The following is a 21289-nucleotide window of genomic DNA, read 5'->3' on the forward strand; positions in this document are numbered from 1 at the left end:
GTTTACCTACATCACAATTCTATCATTATTTTAATCACTTATTGCACATGGATGATGTAACTACTTCAGATAATTGTTGGTTGGTATGATATAACAAAGATGTTCTATTTACAGGCGGTCATAGAGTTCTCATTTGGTTTTCAAATTAGTTTACAAAAAAGGAAGAACGGTAGCTCTGTGGGGCAGGTAGAAGGACAAAAAAGCAAAATCTAGGGGTTTGCCTCTTTAGTTCAGTGTGCTCCACTGAACTGCTCAGCAACCACAGACTGGTAACTACATGCAACATGGCTGGAGAGCAGCGGTCCAGGTTCGAGTTTGACCCGAGGCCCTTGAAATGCAAAATCCAGGAAACTGTTACAATTATGTTATGTATACTTTATTGAAATTCCTCCCTGCATTTAACCCATTCACTCAGTGAAGCAGTGTGTGTGGGGAGCAGTGTGTAGGGATGGTACCTTGCTCAGGGGTACCTCAGGGTAGCCGTTCAATGGATTCGAACCCCCGACCTCCTACTTAACTATCCCTGTCCCTATATGGTGCTAGCATAGCCACAGAAAACAAGTGAAGCACTCTGTCATTAGGTAATGTGAATAAATTCATGGTCTTAATCACTTATATCCAGTTCAGGGATGCAGGGAGCCAGCTTATATACAAACCTATGACCAATTTAGAATTGCCACTTAACCTCCTAAGACCCGAACTCTTCCACGGCATGCATTTTTAATTTCTCTTTGATATTTGGGCTGATTGGGACCTGATGAATGTAAAAACAAAGAATTACCAGGGTTTTTTTTAACCTAATTATTGTTTCTAAGAAAAGTCAGAGCCACATATGAGGATATTTGTTTAAACGTTTTGATAGAACAGTAGCAGTATAATGTCCTCGTGAGTGGATATCAGACCCTTGTAGAGCAAAATTGAGTATTTTGGTCTAAATAACCCAAAATGTGATGTCCACATATGTGGACGCCAGGTCCTAGGAGGTTAACCTAACATACAAACACACTATTACACAGAAGTAGGTGTAAGCTACTATACTACTACTACTACCTGCAGTGTGATCTCTAACCCACAGGGGATGCTAAAACTGAAAATACAAACTCCACACATGCTAAAATTACTAAAAGGAAAATACTCAAAGAAAAGAAAAGCAGAACAAAATTATAGAAAATAACTTCCGTAAACAAAATATGAAATAAAAAAATCTCTAAATTGTTTAATTTTCCTTTTAAAAATACTTCTTCAGATGCTTTCTGGCTGCTTTGACTACTTTCTTTCTTTTTTCTTTCTTGTTCTTGTTTTTTAATGCGATGCTTTCCCAGATCACAGAAGTTAACTTGGGCAGTACACTGTTCTCATCACTGATGGGGGGGTGGGCAGAGAAAGGGAGAAAGATCAACTGCATCACAAGCCACAGGCATCACCAGCAACACAACACAAATCACATTAAATGTTAAAACAAAACTGCACTGTGCTGAATTGTGCAATCACTGTGAACCATGCTGCACTGCAGGCCAGACACACAAGTGTTTCTCTATCATTTTCTTTAGTGTGTTGCTCCTGTTCTGTGTACTGTACAGAGAAAGAAGTCAGCTTGTCATTTCCCTTTAGCCAAATTCTTGCACGTGGTGTTTACTAACATGCTGATGTCCCTTTGCTGATCTGTTTGTATGTCCCCGGATGGATTTCCAGTGTTTCTACCTCCTCAGCAGTCTACTGTATGTTTTTTATTGGGTACTGGCAGCTGTCAGCAACAAATGTGCCACCAAGACACTTTCTTTGTAGTAAATCGCATTGATGTCAGTTGTGACTCATTGTTAGTCCCACAGTGACTACAATCGAAAAGTCTTAAACCCATTACACACTAGATAACGTGTGTAAGAATTAATCTAAACTATGATTGTGCCTTAAGCAGGGTAATTGGCGTATGTGTTTATTAAATTTTAGTTGCAGTTTAAGAGATGATTTGGTTCTTCCTGTGTGTTTTTAATGATTTTGTACCTGTGATTTGTAGGATGTCATGTTGTTTAGAAATACTGTATCTGCCTACGGCGCTTTCATGTTCTTTAACTACTTTGGGACAAAGAAAATGTAGTTTGCTAATTGTTTCCTAAGAACCTTTAGAGGCATTTTCTCTATATTTTTTTAAAGTAGTTGAAATATTATTAGTATTATGCACTTTAACTGATTAAAATAATTTTCTACCCTTATTTCAACAGTGCTGAAAACTCTCAAACTGAAACTGTACTTCTCTAAAGTGTTTCCAATGATGGTAAAGTGATCAGTGCGACTGGTACTGTTTTTGTGTGTGTGTTTGCCTTCAGCTTCAAAATAAAAGTCTAATTAAATTATGTTTGTAGTATTTCTCAATAAATCTGTTTGTAAATAGAAAGTTGGGGTGCTCTGAATATTGATGATAAAAACATGTGGCAATGAGTTGGCTATCATTTCAATTTAAGTTGAAAAAAGTACAAAGTCAACATGTCATGCCACTTTATTAGCTAGATCTTGCTTGTACTGAGTTGGACTCCCTTTTATATTCAGAACTGCTTTAATTCAGATTCAGAAACTTTCCTCAGATTTTCCTAAGTGACCTTAAAAGTGTGAACAAAATATCTTCCATGTTACCAGCAGCAGCCTGACCTATTAATACGAGATGGATCCATGCTTTCTTGTTAAATTCTGACCCTGCTATCTGAATGTCAGAGTAGAAATCGAGACTCATCAGACCAGGCAGAACTTTACTATTGCTAAGGTATAATGTGAGCTGCATTCAAAAATGCTCTTCTGCACACCTTGGTTTTAACAAGTCGTTATTTGAATTGGTGTTTCCTTCCTATCATCTTGAAGCAGTCTTTCTCCTCTGATCTCTGCCATAAACAAGGCATTTTCACTCAGAGCTCTGACCCTCACTGGGTATTTTCTCTTTTTCGGACCATTCTCCGTAAACCCTAGAGATGGTTACGCGGGAAATTCCCAGCAGATCAGCTGTTTCTAAAATACTCAGACAAGCTCATCTGGCACCAGCAAGTGTTTATTTCATTTTAAAAATGACTAGCTTATTTAGGTCAAACACTGTTCATGCACTAATAAAGGTCATCTTTATCTGTTATTAGAAACTCAGAGTAAATAAAGGAACTTTGTTGGGTTGCTGGTGTAAAAGGAGCAGTAAATTCTTCCCCTTTTTCAGGGAATAGATTAGGCTGCACTTTGCTTTCATCCGCCACTACAATCATATGTCCTAACCGCCCGTAAACAAGTGAGTCATATAAAAACTATTAGAGGTGTGGTGCATTTCCAACGTGACGCTCGTGTAAAGCGATCTCTCCTGCCTGTCCCCGTTTCATTAACTGCAGTGAGTGAGCACAGCAGCACATGCAGAGTGCGAGCTACAACGGGTAAACAAAAAGAGCGCCATCCCACCTGTCAGCATAAACTGTGTCTCCCTTGATTTCCTCTGATATGATAAGCATCATTCTCTGTATTTGCTTAATCTTTTCTCCCGTTATTATTTATAAATATAATTATTGTTGCTTTTTGATCCACTTAAAGAAGCAACCCCTTCCCATCTTTACTTACAAAGATTCAGATTAGTTTTTTCACACCCAATCCCATTTGCACATCTTAGCTAATATTAATAGTATATTTTAAAATTGGCTTTGTCTTATTTGCTATTTTCAGTTAAATGCAGGGTTTAAATAAGTAATTATAATTGTGTATATCTTCCAACTTATTTTTGCTCTTAGAAATCTTTAAAATTCATCATTTAAAATTCAGCTTTTCCTCTGATCTCGAGGTTGTGAAGAGCAGGTCATTTTTTATGACAGATTAAGGATTAAATGTTTAAAAGCTGCATCAGTTTGCATTGTAATCATGAGATTGGGATCGCTTTGATCTGTGTGAGATTAATTGAGGGATTGTCTTGCCGGGCTACATTGTGACCCATCATTTGTAAGCCAAGTATTCTCGATGAAATCATTTCCATTTGTGAAAAGGGAAACGAACATTGTTGTCAGTTCGGATACACGGAGTCCCTATATTTTTCCCCCTCGAACATCCCAAATAAAGGTCCGTGTGACTGAAGGGCCAACAATGGGTGGCATTGACGGACGGAATAAGGATACGTCTGTGCTAAGATGTGCCACCCAGCTGTCCCCTCAGGTAGGGAGGGACAATGGTACCAGAGCCGCCTGTCCAAGCGCAACATGTGATGGCACTGAAGATATAAAAGACTGCAAAGTGGCAACAACCCCATATACGATATTTGGAGTGACAAGCCCCCCTAAAAATCTTTCACAACCAGAGCAAAAAACAAGATGAGATTTCCAGTGCCGCTGTTTGTTTTCCTTGCTGTGGCAGCATTTCACACGGGTAAGAGGAATAAAGCGTTAAGATGCAGTTTTGTGTTATCATGTTTTTCTTAGATTTCATACTTGTATGTGTGAGTGTGGCTCTTCAGAAACCTTAAGTTGCTGATGTTTATTAAGAGAGCAGATATATGAAATGTTGTGATGGCTTCTAGTGCTCTCAGCATCTCTGGAGTCTGCAGAGAAAGAAGAAAAAGCTGCAAAGTATGGTGAGGGATTCATAATAAGAATAAGAATAATGATAATGATAACCAGTAAAGATGATGTTGGTAGCAGATGCATTGCTGCAAACCTTTCTTGTCTTTTCATGCAGATGGGCTAGCTGAGCTGCAGAAAATAGGTACAGTATCCATAGAGCACCTCTGTGTTCACAGTTGACACTTGGTCATTAAAAGTGGCTTAAAAGTAATTAAGATCATGTAGTATGTTCCACAAAATAACCCAGACTGGCTTGCCCTTGTCTTAGTTAACTGTTAATACGTTTCTGTGTGATGTTTCTCGGCTCTTACTTTTGTAATTTTGATCACTTCATGTCTTAAGATCAGATGGAGTTTGAGGCTGCTCAGAAAAACCAGGAAGCTCACATGAATGGTAAGTTTAATACAAAAAGTTGGCGTTGATGAATAAATGAGGAAAGATTTATTCCCACTGTGATTACTCATTTTTCGCCTTTTCCCATCAAGCTACTGAAGATCAGAGTGGAGATTCCCGCTACCTCGGTGAGGGCAGACTAAAAATATCTAACTTAAACCTTTTAATGAGTGATCCAGTTCCAGGTGGTAATGCTGTCTTTCATTCTCAGAGGCCGCTCAGGATCACTCTGGTAAGCTCCAGTTAATTACACGACGAACACCTGAACTGACCGCTAAGTTAAACGCCTTCATCACCTGTTAACATGTTTCCATCAGTGGAGGAGCGCGTGGACTCTCAGGATGCCAACGCAGGTGTGTAAAAAAAAAAAAACCCCCAAAAAACAACAAAAAGCACATCAAGCAGGTGATTCTTCTTTACCTGAAGGGTCAACAAGCAGTACTTAACTGTGAAATCCTCCTCCAGCAGAAGGTGGTGGAAATTCTGATGCTGCAGGTCAAGGAGGTAAGAGAGGATTTACAGTTCAATCGTGAGCCTGCGGGTGGCAGCAAAGCAGAGGGCAGACCTCCAGCTCAAAGCACACTGACATGCAACACATAATTCAATCCCTGTCCCCTTTCACACAGAGGCAGAGTCTGAGTCCTCTGAGGACGCAGATGGTGAGTCTGTGACATATTTTTTTTTAGGCAGTGTAATTTAAGCTCCTGTCCTTACACTAGTGTTAAAGTCTGCTTTTATTAATGTTGACAGGGCCACAAAGGCAGGGTAAGTGTTGTAAATCTTTATTACACCACAACAGTTTGCACAAATACACTTTGAGCCTGGAGCTAATGAGTAGCTTGTGACTTTTCCACAAAGCCAAGACAATTTGTGTGCTTTTAGTGTCTTTTTAAAATGTATTTAAAGCTTGTTTAGAGGTAAATAAAAACAGGAAGTGTTTTTATTTGAATATTTTCCTAGAACACCATGAGGTTGTAACTGAGGCTGTGACCAGTTTGGGTAAGATCAAAATCAAAAGACTGAAAATTTGTTTGAATTAAACACCCCGACTACCTTCAGTCAACCTCCAATCCTGCTTTTTCTCCTCTGTAGATGAAAACACTCAGGATTCAACCAAGGAGCAAGGTAACAGTGTGTAAAATGTTCCACAGATGCATTAATGAATCACACAAAACAGTGAAAGTATCCTGAGCTGTTTAATGTTTATCATGCAGTAAATTGAGCCTGACTCAAAGACTATGATCAACTTTTTTTTTTTCTTCTTTTGATTCAAAAGTACCTGCTGAGGCAAGATGTGGTAAACTGCCTGTGTGCAACTTTAAATTTAAATTGCAGGTTGTGCAATAGAGTGGCGAGTGCAAAAACAAAGCCAGACAGAGCCAGTCTCAGCTGGATTTAAACAGTGTCACATAAAAAAAAAACCCCAACCCTCCATAGATGTTTGTGTAACAACAGTTAAAAATGCCTCAAGTGCAATTACAAGTTTACAGCCTGGCAGTTTGGGGAAACTCTTTTTTTAACAGTTTACAAAGTGTCTGAAGAGGTATGTGAGTCACAACAGAGACGGGTTTACTGCTCGACCTCAAAAATAAGATGCTAGGATTGTTTGTTTGAACAGAGTCCTCCTTGTATGTGATAAATCTGGGACAAGAATCCGGGCCACTCGGAGACGTCTGTCCCCAGACATCTGCTTATTGTACTTGATTTATACTTGTGGATATTTTAGGACCAAGGATGCATTGTCCCTGTCCTGAAAGTGTGCTAAAAGGACTGTTTTAAAATTGATCCAGTTATTTAGGTGTAAGGTTCTCTAATAAGGGTGATCTCTCCAGCCACTGGTCTGAAAAGACTGAGTGTAGTAGAGGGGAGAGCAGGCCTCATGATTGGTATCCTCATGTCGAGAGGCCTGGAAAACTACTAAATTGCAGTGTTTGCAGTGTAAAGCTGGCGTAAAGGAATCTCTTCTGTCTGTTCCTGTGTCGCAGATGCACTGGAGTGAGAGGGCACAGCAGCACGTGGATACCAGCACTGGCTCATCATGCAGTGTGCAAACTACCCCGAGCTTACAGTAAATTTAAAAAAAAAAAGAAAAAGGGACCCATCCTACCTGTCTGTATAACCTGTCCGTCTCCTTGTTTCCTGTTTTGCAGCACAAAGTGCCTTTCAAGATTGCAGCTCAGAAGATGCTGCGTCATTTTACCTTCAGGCTGAAATTTGACTCCTTAATCAACACAGTGTACTTAACATGTGTCAGAATTCAGAGAGCCAAGCACATAATAAAAGGACACATTGTATGTGATCATAAATAAAGAACAATGTACAAGAGTAGCTGCGGATAAATAAATATAACCTTTTAAAATGAAATGGGTGTTGCCTTGTAGCTTTTCAGTATTTAGATTCAGTTTTTGTTTTTTCCAAGTTCAGTGAGAATAAGGACTACAGCTCACGCCAAAATGTCCTGTGACTTGATGTGTGAGTGATAAAATTAAGAATACATGCAGCAATCTGATTATCACTGAGGCGAAGGAGGACTGGATCATCCAGATGGTCCAGGGCCCGTATCCCTAAAGATTCTGAGAATCCTCTCAGAGAGCTCCTAACTTAACCTAAAAATTCCTTGCCAGGAGTTTTAGCTTAGAAGTGATTCCAGAACATTTTCAGTGAACTCTGAGCAAGGAATGGATGGAAAATCCTATCTTAGTGAGGAGGTGTGGTTGACCCCGTTGCTAGGTATGAGTCATCATTTCAAAAGCCGTGATTGGTTGATCCTACAAGTTTGATGGAAATGAGCTTTTGGTGATAATGAGCAAAGGATGTACCCTCAAATCAATAAACATATTATACACTCTAATCTTATGCTGACTGTAATTGTAAATAATATTTCACATTCAAGAAAATATCTGGAAAATGAATAGTAAGCTGTAGGGGTTATAGCCATTAGAATCTAAAATATGTGAAAACTTAAACTCATTACACCCTGTTCAAATAATGATTCGTGTCTTATTTGCTCATATTAATATCCTAGCTGGCATATTTTGTACTTTCACTCCCATATGGACCCCGTTGAAAACGAGATGGCCTATCTCAAGAGGCTGTCTTTAATGAAGTAGAAATCACAACGTTACAAGTCCAGTGTGGTCTTAACGAGGGTAACATGGCTCAGCTTTTAGCAATGTCTGTGATTGCAGACCCAAGTCATCACTGCTGCATTGTTGCATTTTCCCGGTTGCCAAATACCTCAGAGTTGTGATTACTTTCGTCTCCGGTGTAATAGCGTTGTGGCGTCGAGTTGGTGAAGTAATTGCATCTCTAAGGAGATCCACCACAAACATGATTCCTGCACGATCCAATCTGTAGCATCTCAATAATTCCCTGTCATCCAGTGTTTGCAGGACATCTCTCCTGCCTCTTCTGTTGGCCATTTTGTGCAGCTGCTTAGGGGAACTCCTAAGCCACTAAAAGTCCTCTTCCCTGCTCTTAGCAGATCTCGCCTTAGGAGCCCTTTTAAGCGCTAGTAATCTTGAGGAATAGCTTTTATATTAACTGGGATTGTCGTGTCACTTTTAGGGGAAATTCTAAGAAAACGTCATGACTCTGAGAATTTTCTTAGAATTTGGCCGCTAGGAGCCACTTTTTGCACAAAGATTCTTTAGGGATACGGGCCCAGGCCCTTACATTTTTGGGGTTGAACATGGTCATTTTACTGTAGGCCTCCCAACAGCTTATCAAGGTAAAAGAGAACATCTGGAATTAGAAATGCTGTTAATGTTGTTCGAAATGTGTTTGAAAACAAGACATGAAACAGGTGATTGATAGAGTTAAAGGTACTACAGGCCCATACTGAAGGCCTTATGATGTGAGGAAGTGCAAAATGTGATATAAAGTGACACGAGTAGAAAAATTAGTTTAAAAAAAGTATGTGCAAAAGAGAATTCTAGAATGCCAACGGCATTAATAAACAACATGCACACTATCAATTTAAGAGGTGTGCTCACCTGTCACAGGACAGCTGTTGGACAGGTTTCTGTTTATTTTGTGCAGAGACTGGCAGGAATGATTTCCTCAAGCATTATCTACAGAAGTGGGGTTGGATAAGAAGAATGAACCCTGCTGCCTCTGTAGTGCAGAATGGAGCAGGTGCAATGGGTTGTCTATGACAGACTGCAGTTTGTTCAAACCTTCTGTCCCTCAGCGACTCAAACGCCCCCGGATTCTGGCCAACTTTTCGATTAGTTTGTTGATCCTACTAGCATCTCTGGCAGCAAAGTAAATGACTGCCATTACCAGTCTGGTATATCTCTGACATCTTGCTGCATGCACCGGAAGCACCTAATCTCAGAAAATAGGGAGCAGATATTTGTTTTGTTACCAATTGTCAAAATACTGTTAAAAATCAGTTGGAGGGGGGTATATTTTAAGGTGTTGAAGGCCTTCCAGAGATGTTCACAAGAGGGGAAATTTATTAAAAATAAAATAATCTGTACAGATATCAGTAGCTGTATACTGTGTTTGTATTGATACACATTGCAGTAATGTCCCCTTCATTGTAGATCATCAACAAAGACAAGTTCAACAAGTATTCTGTTTTTCAATTTTTATTTCCATTTTTCCTTCCACAAATGTGGAGTAGTACACCTTGATATGCCTTAAAAACAAAAACTCTTTGGTACCTAATGGAAAATAAAACAATTAAGGCAGCTACAGCATCTAGGTTGTGAAATGCATTCATTACTGCAGTCAATCACACACTGGGCACACAATAAACTTCCAGTTTTCAGGTTCCTGATCCTCATCATGTATCATCCAGAGGAAGGGCAGGAAAACCTAGTTGCCCAGGCAAACTGAATATGTGTAATAATATGTATCTTAATGTGGACTACAAAAACAAGGCTGAAGCCGACCTAGAGCGCTTAAACCATTAGGGACGATTCAAACAAGTTTTAACAGACTTAAGGTAATGTTTGGGAACACGTTGTTGCACTAGCTGATGTTCAGAAATGACATTTCTCAACAGATCTGTTATTTCCACACTGATCAAGAACAGAAAGTCCCAACCTGGAGACGCAGAGCAATAAGTCACCAACTACCAATTTGGGTTGTGCCATTTCTTACTAGTGTGATGGCTTATGACAATTACGTAGTATTCCTCATAATGTTCAGCTGTAGTCATCCAGCACGGTAGAAAAACATACTCAAACAGGTGAAAAACATTTATCTCTTAACAACAAAAAGGGTCCTAATTTGTCAGCTGAAAGAAAACCGGCTGTAAACTCTACTCTAAAACAGCGAAACACTTTCACCCAAATACTGCCTTCTTATTTTTCTTGAATCAGTCTCCAGCATGTGTGAAGACTCGAGTGTTACATCTGTAATAGGCTAATACTGCATTTTCAGTTGTTCATTCCTGCCTAATGTATAAAATAAAATGGCTGTACATAATAATCATACATAACCGCAAAGTAAAAAGAACATGAATTATTACAAACAGTTGATTTAAGATTAACTCTTTACAGAATGATGAGATATGAAAAAGAAAGCCAAAAGAAATGAAAAAGGTCGTAACTACAAGTTATGTGACCCAAATGGAACAGATAGCAATTTATAGTCTGAAAATGATGCAGCCAAGAACCACAGGCACATGTCACCGAACCCTTTCTAACCTTTTTTTTTTTCCTTTTTCTTATAAAGTTGTTGGCCAGAGGTAAGCGATATATTTTGGCCTTCAAACTTCACTCCTTTCTCTCCGGGTGCACGTCGGAGCGTTTTTTTCTCCTCCCCCTGCTTGGGGTGCAGCTGAATGCTCACAGGATGACGTGGACGAAGATAGCCATGATAGCAGCACTGATCAGACCAGAGATGGGAACCGTCACAAACCACGCCATGAAGATGTTCCTGAACAGACGCCAGTCTACTGCCTTCTTTGAGCGCAGCCAACCTACTGCCACCACAGAGCCCACCTATTTCAGATAAATAACAGTCAAATGATCGTTGTGCATGCATATGCCTGACATTTTATTGAGGAGAAACTTGCTCCACATGTGGAACTTCTACTAGACTGTTTACTCAAGCCTCCCTCTTATGAAACAGTCTCTTCCGTCATCTCTCGTTTGAGTTCCCAGACCACAGTGTTTGACCAGCTTACCTTGCAGTGGGTGGTGGAGACAGGCAGGCCAATGTTAGAAGCAACCACGACAGTCAAGGCTGAGGCCAGTTCGATGCTAAAACCACTGCAGGAGGAGAAAGAAAAAAACTCATGTGGATGTGTCTGAGCAGCTCTAATGTAAGGAGCAGTAATGTCTGGGGAGGATGTGGTTCTGGGTGGAAACAACTTATGAACTATCTGAGTCTTTACCTTGAGGGGGTGATGGGGGTGAGGTCTTTCCCCATTGTCTGAATCACCCGGCGACCCCATACCCAGAGTCCAGCGCAGATACCCACGCCACCATACAGCAGTAACCAAATGGGTGTATGTGCATTTGAGAACACGCTGCTTGTTTCGTAAACCAACCACAGAGCTACCAAAGGTCCAATGGCATTACTGCAGAGTGGAGAAATTTTTTTTGTTGTTATTAACAATCTGGCAAAGAAACAGGTCACCACACACTTGTCTGATATGATATCATTAACCATACCTAACATCATTTCCTCCATGGGCAAAGGATCCAAAGCAAGCAGTAAGAATTTGAAGGAACTGGAACAAGACTGAGACTTCTGGTTTGTCTTTTTCAGGCCTTTCATCATCCAGGGAACTCTGGCTGCTACCTGTATCCTTGATCTCCATGTCTAGCCTCACATCACCCTCTACCAGACCTTCAGGAGTTGTGTGCTCTGCCACAGCATTGCAGTAGCTGGTGTAGCTATCCATACGCAGTCGCTTTCTCTCCTGACTGCCTGATCCTGGAGCCTTATTGCCATCCTCACAAGCACGGAAGTCCCCTTCTTTATGCTTGTCATGCATGCCAATGATGGTCATGGTGTAGGCGGTGTAGCTATTGTTGCGCCGGATAGGTCTGTCGCCTCCTTCTCCCATGCAGTCGCTCATTTTGGCCAGGTGGAGCTTGTGCAGTAGGTCTTTGTAGAGGGCTGAGTCTGTGTGGACTGTGTGGTACTGGCTATAACCGTTACTTGGTGGCTGTGGAGGTCTGTTGTTGAACTGAACATGATTTTTGAATTGAACCTGATTTTGAGCATTTGTGGAGGCACCGTTGCTTTGGGCTTGGTTACTAAAATGGACCTGACTGTTTGATTGAACCTGTGCAGGGGCTGCAGAAAAAAAGAAATGTCATAAAATCATCTGCAAGTTAATCATAAAATTATTATGAAATATCTATAGCAACTGTCATTTTAAGATGACAAAGATTTTTAAAACATATTGTATTTTGGCATATTTACCATCGTTTGAATTGCTGTAGTCTGTGTCATCAGAATCTCCGATGTCAAAGGCCACCCTGTGTTCCTTATTACTGTCGGCTTCATCTGAATCTCCGATGTCAAAGGCCACCCTGCGCTCCTCAGGGCCAGGAAGAGGGTCAGCAGAGTTGTAACTGGCAGCTGGTGTGGTAGATGCCTGCTTCAGGATTGGACAGTGGGCTTCTTTAAGCTCCTTCTTTTCCATCAGAGGGCTTTCAGTGGGACTGGACTTGATATCTCCTATTAGGGCAAGAGTTGGATTGAGAATTATTTGGATCGCATCCAAACATATACTTAGCATAGCAGAGACATCCTAACCCAGCATCTGTTTTTCCTTCAACTTCAGCTGTAGGGAGTCCAAGTGTTGCATAACCTTAAAGTCAGAAAACCCTTTGTACTGTAAATATAAAGATCTGTGTCCAAGGGTGGACTCCGGTGTTCACAGGATCAGATTAACAGGATTACAAAGGACATATTCATATTACCACTATTATCTTGTTTTAAGAGAGACAATAAACTAAATGTCCGAGGCTCACATGACATTTTTTGTAGCTTTAAAGTGAACTAGATACTCAGTGCCATTATTTTTTGTTCAATGTGTGTCCTGGTGAGATTGCATCATCCAAACTGGTCATGGCTGGATCTGAAGCAATAGGTCCCCCTCAAACACACCTCCCAATGCACTGCCAATGCCACGTCAACACAAAGTCAGTGCGGGCTTATTTTTAGTTGAGGTGGTAAAGACCAATTAGTGAATCCTTATGACCCAATTAGTCAGCCTGTCTACTGAATCAAGGCAGTTTATGCCTTGTCAGATAAACCTGCTGCTCCAAGAGAGAAGTGACGAATAAAGGATCTGTCAAACACATTTTTTTTTTTTTTTTTTTTTTTTTTTTTTTTAAAGAGAGCAAACCCCCTCTTCAAAAAAAGTTATTACTCATTTTAGGAGACACATTTTTCCCCAAATATGTCATTAACGAACCATTTAGAGCTCTATTAAGTAATAAAAGGCAATATTTGTGAACCTAAGTCATAGGTTGCATCAGACACAGCTTTTCTGTAATCAACCCGAAAAGATAACTTATGCCAGGAGAGACTAAACCTATGAGTCATTAAAGAGAAGAACTGCATTGTAGATAACAGAGTGAGCCAAAAATACATTCATGGAGGTTAAAACGAATGGTTATGTCTTAACACCAAATCACACTATTCGGATGCAAATGCATCAGAGTTTACTCTGGTTTTTAATTCTATAATCCTGGATTAAAGCAAAGACAATATTTTCACATCATTTTCATTAGAGCGAATCCATTGTGAAAAATATATCCCTGAACTTCATTTGCTGGATTAATATAATCCCACACTCGATAGGCGGAGTTGCAGTGCAACGCTCCAGTCATGATTTGTCCAATGGCTTAAGTAAGGAAACTGAGTCACATGGAGTTGAACAGTGAGTCAGATTGGCAAAAATGGGACTTACGTTCAATCTTCTTCTTTAGGCGAGGGCAGACAATAAACCAAACCACAATGGAGGTCAGCAGACCACAGGCCAATGAGATGAGCAGGATGCCCCACCAAGGTATCATGTCAAATCCCAGCACTGGAGGATCGCCAAGTGCCACGCAGATATAAACAAAAGCAAATAAGAGAAAGGCATATTTAAAAAAACAAAAACAAAACAACTAGGCAGCAGGAGCTACCTTTTCTAGCAGACCATACAAAGTAATACACCAACATTAAAATATAATATAGGACAGCAGTTTTATAAATATGTAAAAATATAAGCCCCTCTAGAAAAGGTCCTATGAGGGCAATGAAGTTTCATTTTCATTCATTAATGGCACTTATGTTTGAAAGTACTCAAGTACTCTGCAACAACTTCAGTGACTGCATAGCTTCATTGTGCCACGTAGTCAAAAATGGAAAGCATGTGTACCCCCAGACATGAACAGTTATGCACCACCAATGTCACCAAGACCCCAAAGTGCCCAGCTAACAATTACACAGAAACAATGAGTTCCTCAAAAGGAGACATAACTTGGGTAGCATAAAAGAAAAGCAAAAAGAAGGGGGGGGGGCTTGTACTAGGGCACTTTACCGTAAAAAAAATGAAGGCACCCTCTTGCCAACACTGCAGCAAACCTGGTGCAGCACAAAGATGTAGCGCAATGCATGCTGGCAGAAAGTTACCATTTACATTTCCCTGGAGAAGCAGTTATCCATGTCATACACAAAGTCAGCAGTTTCATGGGGACAAAAACAAATTGTGGATAAAAATAAATAAAAAATAAAAATCTACCACCTTGTTTGAATGTCTGGACATGACCTTGGCCATAAACGCCACACTTCCACTAAGATATGGATTGTTTAGGAAGTGTAAGAGAAGAAAAGGAAATGAGGGCCATGGGGATGTGATAAGTGTCTCAGTTACTGTGTTTGTTTGAGGGCACAGTCCACACAGTGCACTGAGTCACGCTGCAGCATGAGACTGCGGAGCACCTAACTCATGTTTATTTAGTTACGCAATGGAAGCTCACTCCCTTTGGGACAGGAGAGGCATAAGGAAAAAGTGGACGGTGACTCTTAACAGTTAAGTCTTGTCTACGACTGAGTACACTGACTCACTACTAGAGACATCCAAACACACGTGGTACTGCCATGCATTATTAAACAGGAACTCATCTGATATCAAACAGGATTTTAAAACTACAGAATAAAGAGGGAAATTATCCACCCGGATGGTAATTATTATTTATTTTTTGTGAAGGAAAAAAGTAGTATAGATTAAAAAGCTGGGCTGCATTTTGTAGTCTGATTAACACTCTTACAGAAAGAAGTGACTTTATACCACAAGCATGCAGTGGGATGACTGAAACTGGACAGTAAATGAAATTTAACCACAGCTGTGTTCCAAAACACTTGCAGAAACCTATATTCCATGGCCCGCATTACACAACAACAAGGTTTGTTTCCCCCCCCCCCTCCCAGTACTGTACATGTAGTACACCACCAACCTCAATTACAATGACAGTTAAAGGTGGAGTTTGAGTCACTTGGCAAGAACCCTTTTGGTTATCTGTCCTTAGGGCACTAAGGACTAATGACATTTGTAACTCCTCATAATGAATTAAAATCTGTTACACAAGAGTTGACTATAGCAATCGCTTAAAAGTTGTTTCAGGATCATGGCTCAGGTTGAAACAAGTCATCCGTGCTGTGATGCCAATTGTTTAGTGCCCCCATGGTAACTAAATCCAGTGACTGTTTTTCAGTGGGTTATCGAGGCAGAAAATTTGTGCCCTGCTACAAAAAATGGAAGTTTATCAATTGAGGCTGGTATGAGGGGTCCAGATATCCTGTCACTCTGACACTTTAAATACATAATAAAAAAAAAAGCCACGGTCCTGTTTAGACTTGTGTATAGAGCAGGTGCGAACAATTGAGTGATGTGCAGCAACGAGGACAAAATTTAGGGCAGATTCAGCAAACGTCATAAACAGGGAATTGCGTTCAGCATCTGTGCTCTGAAGGCTTAACAGTACTTTACCTGAACTTCATTTGTCTTCATGACTGAATGGCATGAAGTTGGCTTTTAGGGTGCGTCTCCCTTTTACAATGTATAGGGCTGCAATGCAGTGACAGCAGCTGAATGATTTATGAAGGAATGAAGTCACACTGAGCCTCATCTGTACAGGACAGTCAGCTGACCCTTAAATTCTCTGGCCCAAATGCGGACTTGAGGTCTCTGGCACTGGTGTTTATATTGAGCATAGGAATGTGCTGTGGGGTGTCTGGCATCCAACTTCACCACTAAGCTAGCATAAAGATCAGGGAATGTCACAGGAAACCAAACACACTGGACTCAGTTAGCTGAGATACTGTTGCTGCATTAAGGTGCATTCATCAGCAATAATGCACTGCTGTCGTCCTGGGTGCCAGAGCAGTATAGTAACCAAAGCCAAGCCTAGACTATAGGTCTGAAAACCTAAATGTTTTTCTTTGTTTGTTTTTTTTAATTATAAATGCAGTGATGAATTTGTGTTACTGGGCCAATGACAAACAACTGAGGAGAGTAGAGTAAAACCTAGTCTACTTTACTTTTACAATGAGCCAAAGTTTGTATTATGACCTCTGTCTTTGTGTACAACATGTGAGTATATGAATGCTAGTTTGTCTTGTGAATATATTTAAAAATAAAATTGCAGATGGCAATTTCACGTGTGGTGAACTTGATATGACTGTACTGTTGTGCCTGACTAACCAGGGATTTACTGTCTATGTGGGAAGTGCAAGTGCTCTCTTCTTAGTGTGCTGATGTGCATTCACACATCAGCTCACCAGATCTGGTCAAACTCTGGCCTGTAGCCGTCATTTAAATGGCCCAGGCCAGCTAAGATCTGGAACTGTTAGGCCCTGCAGAGAGAAGAAAACAAAAGGAGCGAAAATGGCTCATTTAATAAAGAGTTTCTGGTAAACCAAAAACCAGCAAATATTAAGAGCATTGCCACACAGATTCAGAGCAATAATACAACTACTAGCAGCAGACAACTTTGACAGCACACTCTTTACTTCTCTTTTCCTCCTGCATGCCTGAAGTGATGTCAGGAGTTAAATGAAATCTTATTTCCATCTCCCTGTTGTGCTCCACTCTAAAACTTCATGCCAGCTATGACCCACATAGAACCACAAAGCAAGAGAGCTTCAAAAAAACATGTTAAAATAAACACGGCTTCTGTGAAAATGGTAAACAGTCTGGTTCAGGCTGGAATATGTGTGGGCATCCGGCTGTCTGAGGGAGCAGCTTATTTTAAGCTGTGGCTGTGGGCAGGCATGCAGAGCAAAATGAAACAATGATACTCACCCGGAGCACCAGTGAACATGATGGAGAACAAGTTGATTGCCATTGTTATCGCATAGAAGACAGGCAGGGCCTTCAAGCCATTGGGTACTGGGTCTTCCTACAGGAAGAAAATAGAATGTTCAGAAATCCAAGTTGCCTCATCTTGCTGTCAGGTTACATTTCAAGGCACAACAAGCACAGTGGAAATCTGAACCATGTGTTCCTATAAGGAACTGCTTCAAAGCACGGTAGCTTATTTCCTGCCATGTAATAAACATTTTCCCAATTGCATTTTGGGGGTGGACCAGTACAGTGTTGAAACAGCCTTAAACCACAACTTCACTCTTCTAATGTTACATTAACCGAGCATATCCACAATTTTGATAAAAGGAGACTTACTTTCTGTAAAATGAACCTGCGCACAAAATAGAAGACAACGGCTGACATTATTCCAGACAACAGGGGACTCAGGAACCAGGAAGCAACTGCACAAATAAATAAATAGATAAATAAATAAATCCAAACACAAATGGGAGCATTACAAAGCAGTGGAAAAGTAATGAGAGAATTTGTCAAAGAACAGTAGAAAAAAAAAAAAAACTAAATTCATTTAACTCCTACTATACAGCTTATTTTTAATAAAGAATGTGTTTATTTAAATAGAGTTACATGAGCATGATTCATAGAAACTAAAAACTAAAGGGAGAAGAAAGAAAGAAAGACACCCACCCCACAGGCAACAAACTGAACTCTAGAACAACCCTTTAAAACTGCCTATTGTTCTCCAAGTCATCATACGACCTTATCAAATAACACTCCTTATTTGTACTGCCTCCTCCCAAAGTCCAACACAAAGTGGTGGAAATCACTATTGATTTGTACAATGAATGCTTCCCATGTCTGAATGTGGATTTAGCTGAAATGCTGGACCTGCCATTCATGAACATACTTGATTACTGACCTGGATTTGGGATGGTATTATCACACTGTAAGAGTCTTCACACACCGCCATTAATAAAATATACTTTAAATGCCTGTGATGAAATTCAGCTAACCATTAAAGGGAATTTCTATGTCAGTTGACTGGTTACATACCAATACGTAGGAGTTCAAGCCACCTGACGCCCTGCTGCCCTTTGGCAACCAGCGAGAAGCCGATAGTAGCACCAACAATGCAATGTGTTCCAGAGATGGGGAGCTTAAGGAAGGAAGCAGCCAGCTGCCACACAGCAGAACCTAACCAGAATACATTCATGACATCAGTTGCATGGTGTCATAATTTCAGCTTTTATACAGTCAAGACAGGTACCAAAAATATTCTACAACCAGATTCACCACTACTCCAATGCATTTTCACATCTTTAATTTCTACAAGCAATGCTCTGTCCACATTGACCGACAGTTCAAATTACATGAAAGATAAGCTGCAGATACTCACCAACCATTGCGCTGATAGATCCAGCCATCAAGACATGTTCAGAGCCGTTGTACATGCCCACATCAATGATTCCCTTGCGAATAGTTTCACTCACTTTGGCCCCAAGAAGCACAGACCCCAGAGTCTCAAACACTGTTGCTAGAATACATGCCTGACGCAAAGTGACCACTCCAGAGCCCACGGCTGTACCAAATGAGTTAGCAACATCATTGGCACCGACAGAAAAGGCTAAGACGAAGGCAATGATAAAGCCAACAACCAGCAACCACACATACTCAGTCAGAGGTGTATAGGTTACCATGGCAGTGGTCAGCACTATTGCAGTTGCAGTTGTTGAAAACATTTTTTGTAAGTTTTAAAGGAACTGATTCACAATCTTAAAGGAATAAATGCCAGACAAAATAGGGTTTTATATAAATCTGTTTCTAAACAGCAGCTAGTAAAATAAAGAGGTAAACAGAGGTAAATAAATAATTAGCTTTATTTTTAGGCCCACCTGTCTTAACAGAATTTGTGGGATTCAGCAGTGCAAACTTGTAATGGGTTTATCTGGATCTAACCAGAAAACAATTAAAGTAAACTAGAGGTACAGTGAAAAACTATTGCTATCCTAAAATTTTGGTGGATCTGTTATTGTCCTTTGGGTGCCGAGAGATTAAGCAGAAAGAAAAGACAGCCATTGTGCCACTGTGACTGCAGATGAGCAAGGGTACATCCTGAAAAGACAACACACACACACAAAAAAAAAAACAAGACATCCTTCACTAACGTGAAAACACAGGCAACAAAGCTTTTACATAAGGAATAAACCTTTACATCACGAATAAGATATACGAGTAGAAAACCGGCAGTAACTGTGGACCGGAAGAAGGACCTCTGGTTGCTGCCCTTCCTTAAAACGGAGGCCATTTTTAGTAAATGGCGCATGAAAGACCGCAACTATATTACACCAATGTCCTTTATTTTGAGTCAGGATAGTCGCATTTAAAATGTTAATTGCTGTACGGTGGATGATTAAGCGATCATGATGGGAAGCTCGAGATACATCGAGCCGTTTTATGTGGGAGACATTTTAACTTTCCCTACTCGCACACGTGTCGTCATTCATTCACGCAACACGAGCGCCGTCTGTTCCTACAGCTTCACGCTCTGCGCTACAGAAGTGGCTGGCCCAATCTTAAAAAACAAAAAACATTTGGACCGATCTCAAATGTGGCGTTTTAATCCACCATAATAGTGGCTGCGTCCATAAACAGCGTTTTACTAGTGTCTGACGTGTTTATTTTCCGTAACAGGGGGACGCAACCGGATATGACTCAGTTTAGGGAACACAACTCAATGCGGCACCGGTTCGTTGTGTCGCGTGTGTCGACCCGGTTTAAAGGTCTATAAAAAGTGCAAACCAGATATAATTCTTGCTGCCTATATTCGCTTAGGATTAACATTAAGAATAGCAATTACATCGGCGTTATACACTGATACAAATTTAACATTGTATGGGCTAACTGACTCCCACACATAACAGTCTTAATCAATTCAAAGTCAAGTAAAGTATTTAATCCATATTAAATGTATTTTTTTCTAACGAGTAAATACGCTAGCCACCATCTGGATCGAATGTATAATACAATGGCTGGGGTTAGCATCAGCGCGCACTTTGACGTACGCCTTAATTACAAAATTCGTAAAATGAACGACTGAGCTTTTCATTAAAAAGGTATAAAATGTTAAATATAAAACTTACCACACACTGCAGTTATCAGTCCCGTAGAGTAGTGCTCACTAGCCGTTAAGCTAATTAGCGCGCGCACACAGACGTTAAGACAGCGCGGGCGGGATAAAGAAAAACTTAAACGGATTATGAAATGTAACCCGTTCAAAAAATCTGCCCTTAAAATTTTTTTTAAATAACGCGACTAAAGAAAAATGATAATTGCGACAAAGTGAGTCAATATGGAGAGAAGAAAACCGCCTTATGGAATCGAGAAACTTCTCAGTTTAAATGAATGCCTGACAGACTCCAGAGGAACTCGCTTATACCGGCGAACAGAGCTGGGGGTGGCATCTGTTGTACAAGCCCCACCCGCCAACTGGGCGGGAGTAACTTCCTGTTTTCACGTGAAGGGTGCGTGGTCGTGCTTGCTCGAGTGTGCCCACTGGGAGCGTCTCCCCTCATTGTAAAATCTTATTTAATAAATTTGCAGTTCGCGCCATTGTCTTACTGTCTGGTGAGCTGACTACCGACAAACACATAAAAAAAAAAACTGTTAGATTCCGTCACAAAAAATGTTGCACATTTAGATGCTCACATATAGCATACATAGACACAAACCATAATCGTCTATTTCAGAGAAGCTGTCACCTGGAAACAGTGCATGAAAACAGTCAGTGTTTACGTTAACCGCATAACAGAAGACCTGCCGCTCATTGAAGTGCATTGTCCGGAAATAACAACATTCACAGTCAACAAAAGTAGTTTTCTCTGGTCGCTCTTCTTTTATTATGTTTATCAAGAGAGACGTGATATCCTGGACAGAAGTTGTTTTCAAAAAGCATGACAAAACACATTGTGCGCTGAGATGCGATAGGTTTATAGTAATATAGGCAAATAATCTATAGCCTACTAGTATGACAACGAGTAGG

The 21289-nt window shown here is 40.4% G+C and overlaps 1 protein-coding gene across 1 annotated transcript; it reads right to left on the reverse strand.

Annotated features, from left to right (window-relative positions):
• Positions 1–9537: 9537 nt before the first annotated feature.
• On the reverse strand, positions 9538–20740 carry slc20a1b (solute carrier family 20 member 1b). Its single transcript, XM_026173982.1, has 11 exons — positions 20391–20740; positions 18647–19362; positions 18304–18444; positions 17608–17693; positions 17230–17326; positions 13849–13968; positions 12351–12608; positions 11591–12221; positions 11311–11496; positions 11101–11185; positions 9538–10915 (listed from the first exon to the last, which is right to left on the reverse strand). Exons 2-11 carry the CDS (start codon positions 18987–18989, stop codon positions 10760–10762), a joined length of 2103 nt encoding a protein of 700 aa, XP_026029767.1. The 5' UTR covers positions 18990–19362; positions 20391–20740; the 3' UTR covers positions 9538–10759.
• Between the last annotated feature and the right edge of the window lie 549 nt (positions 20741–21289).

Source organism: Astatotilapia calliptera, chromosome 7 (assembly GCF_900246225.1).
Source record: "Astatotilapia calliptera chromosome 7, fAstCal1.2, whole genome shotgun sequence".
Taxonomy (NCBI): Eukaryota; Metazoa; Chordata; class Actinopteri; order Cichliformes; family Cichlidae; genus Astatotilapia; species Astatotilapia calliptera.

Bases quoted from the DNA above. Each gene is read 5' to 3' on its own strand.
- slc20a1b (XM_026173982.1), bottom strand. From the start codon at position 18,989: ATGTTTTCAACAACTGCAACTGCAATAGTGCTGACCACTGCCATGGTA. The intron at 11,497-11,590 runs GTATGGTTAATG...TCCACTCTGCAG, and splicing joins CATGGAGGAAATGATGTTAG to TAATGCCATTGGACCTTTGG. The intron at 10,916-11,100 runs GTAAGCTGGTCA...TATCTGAAATAG, and splicing joins TCTCCACCACCCACTGCAAG to GTGGGCTCTGTGGTGGCAGT.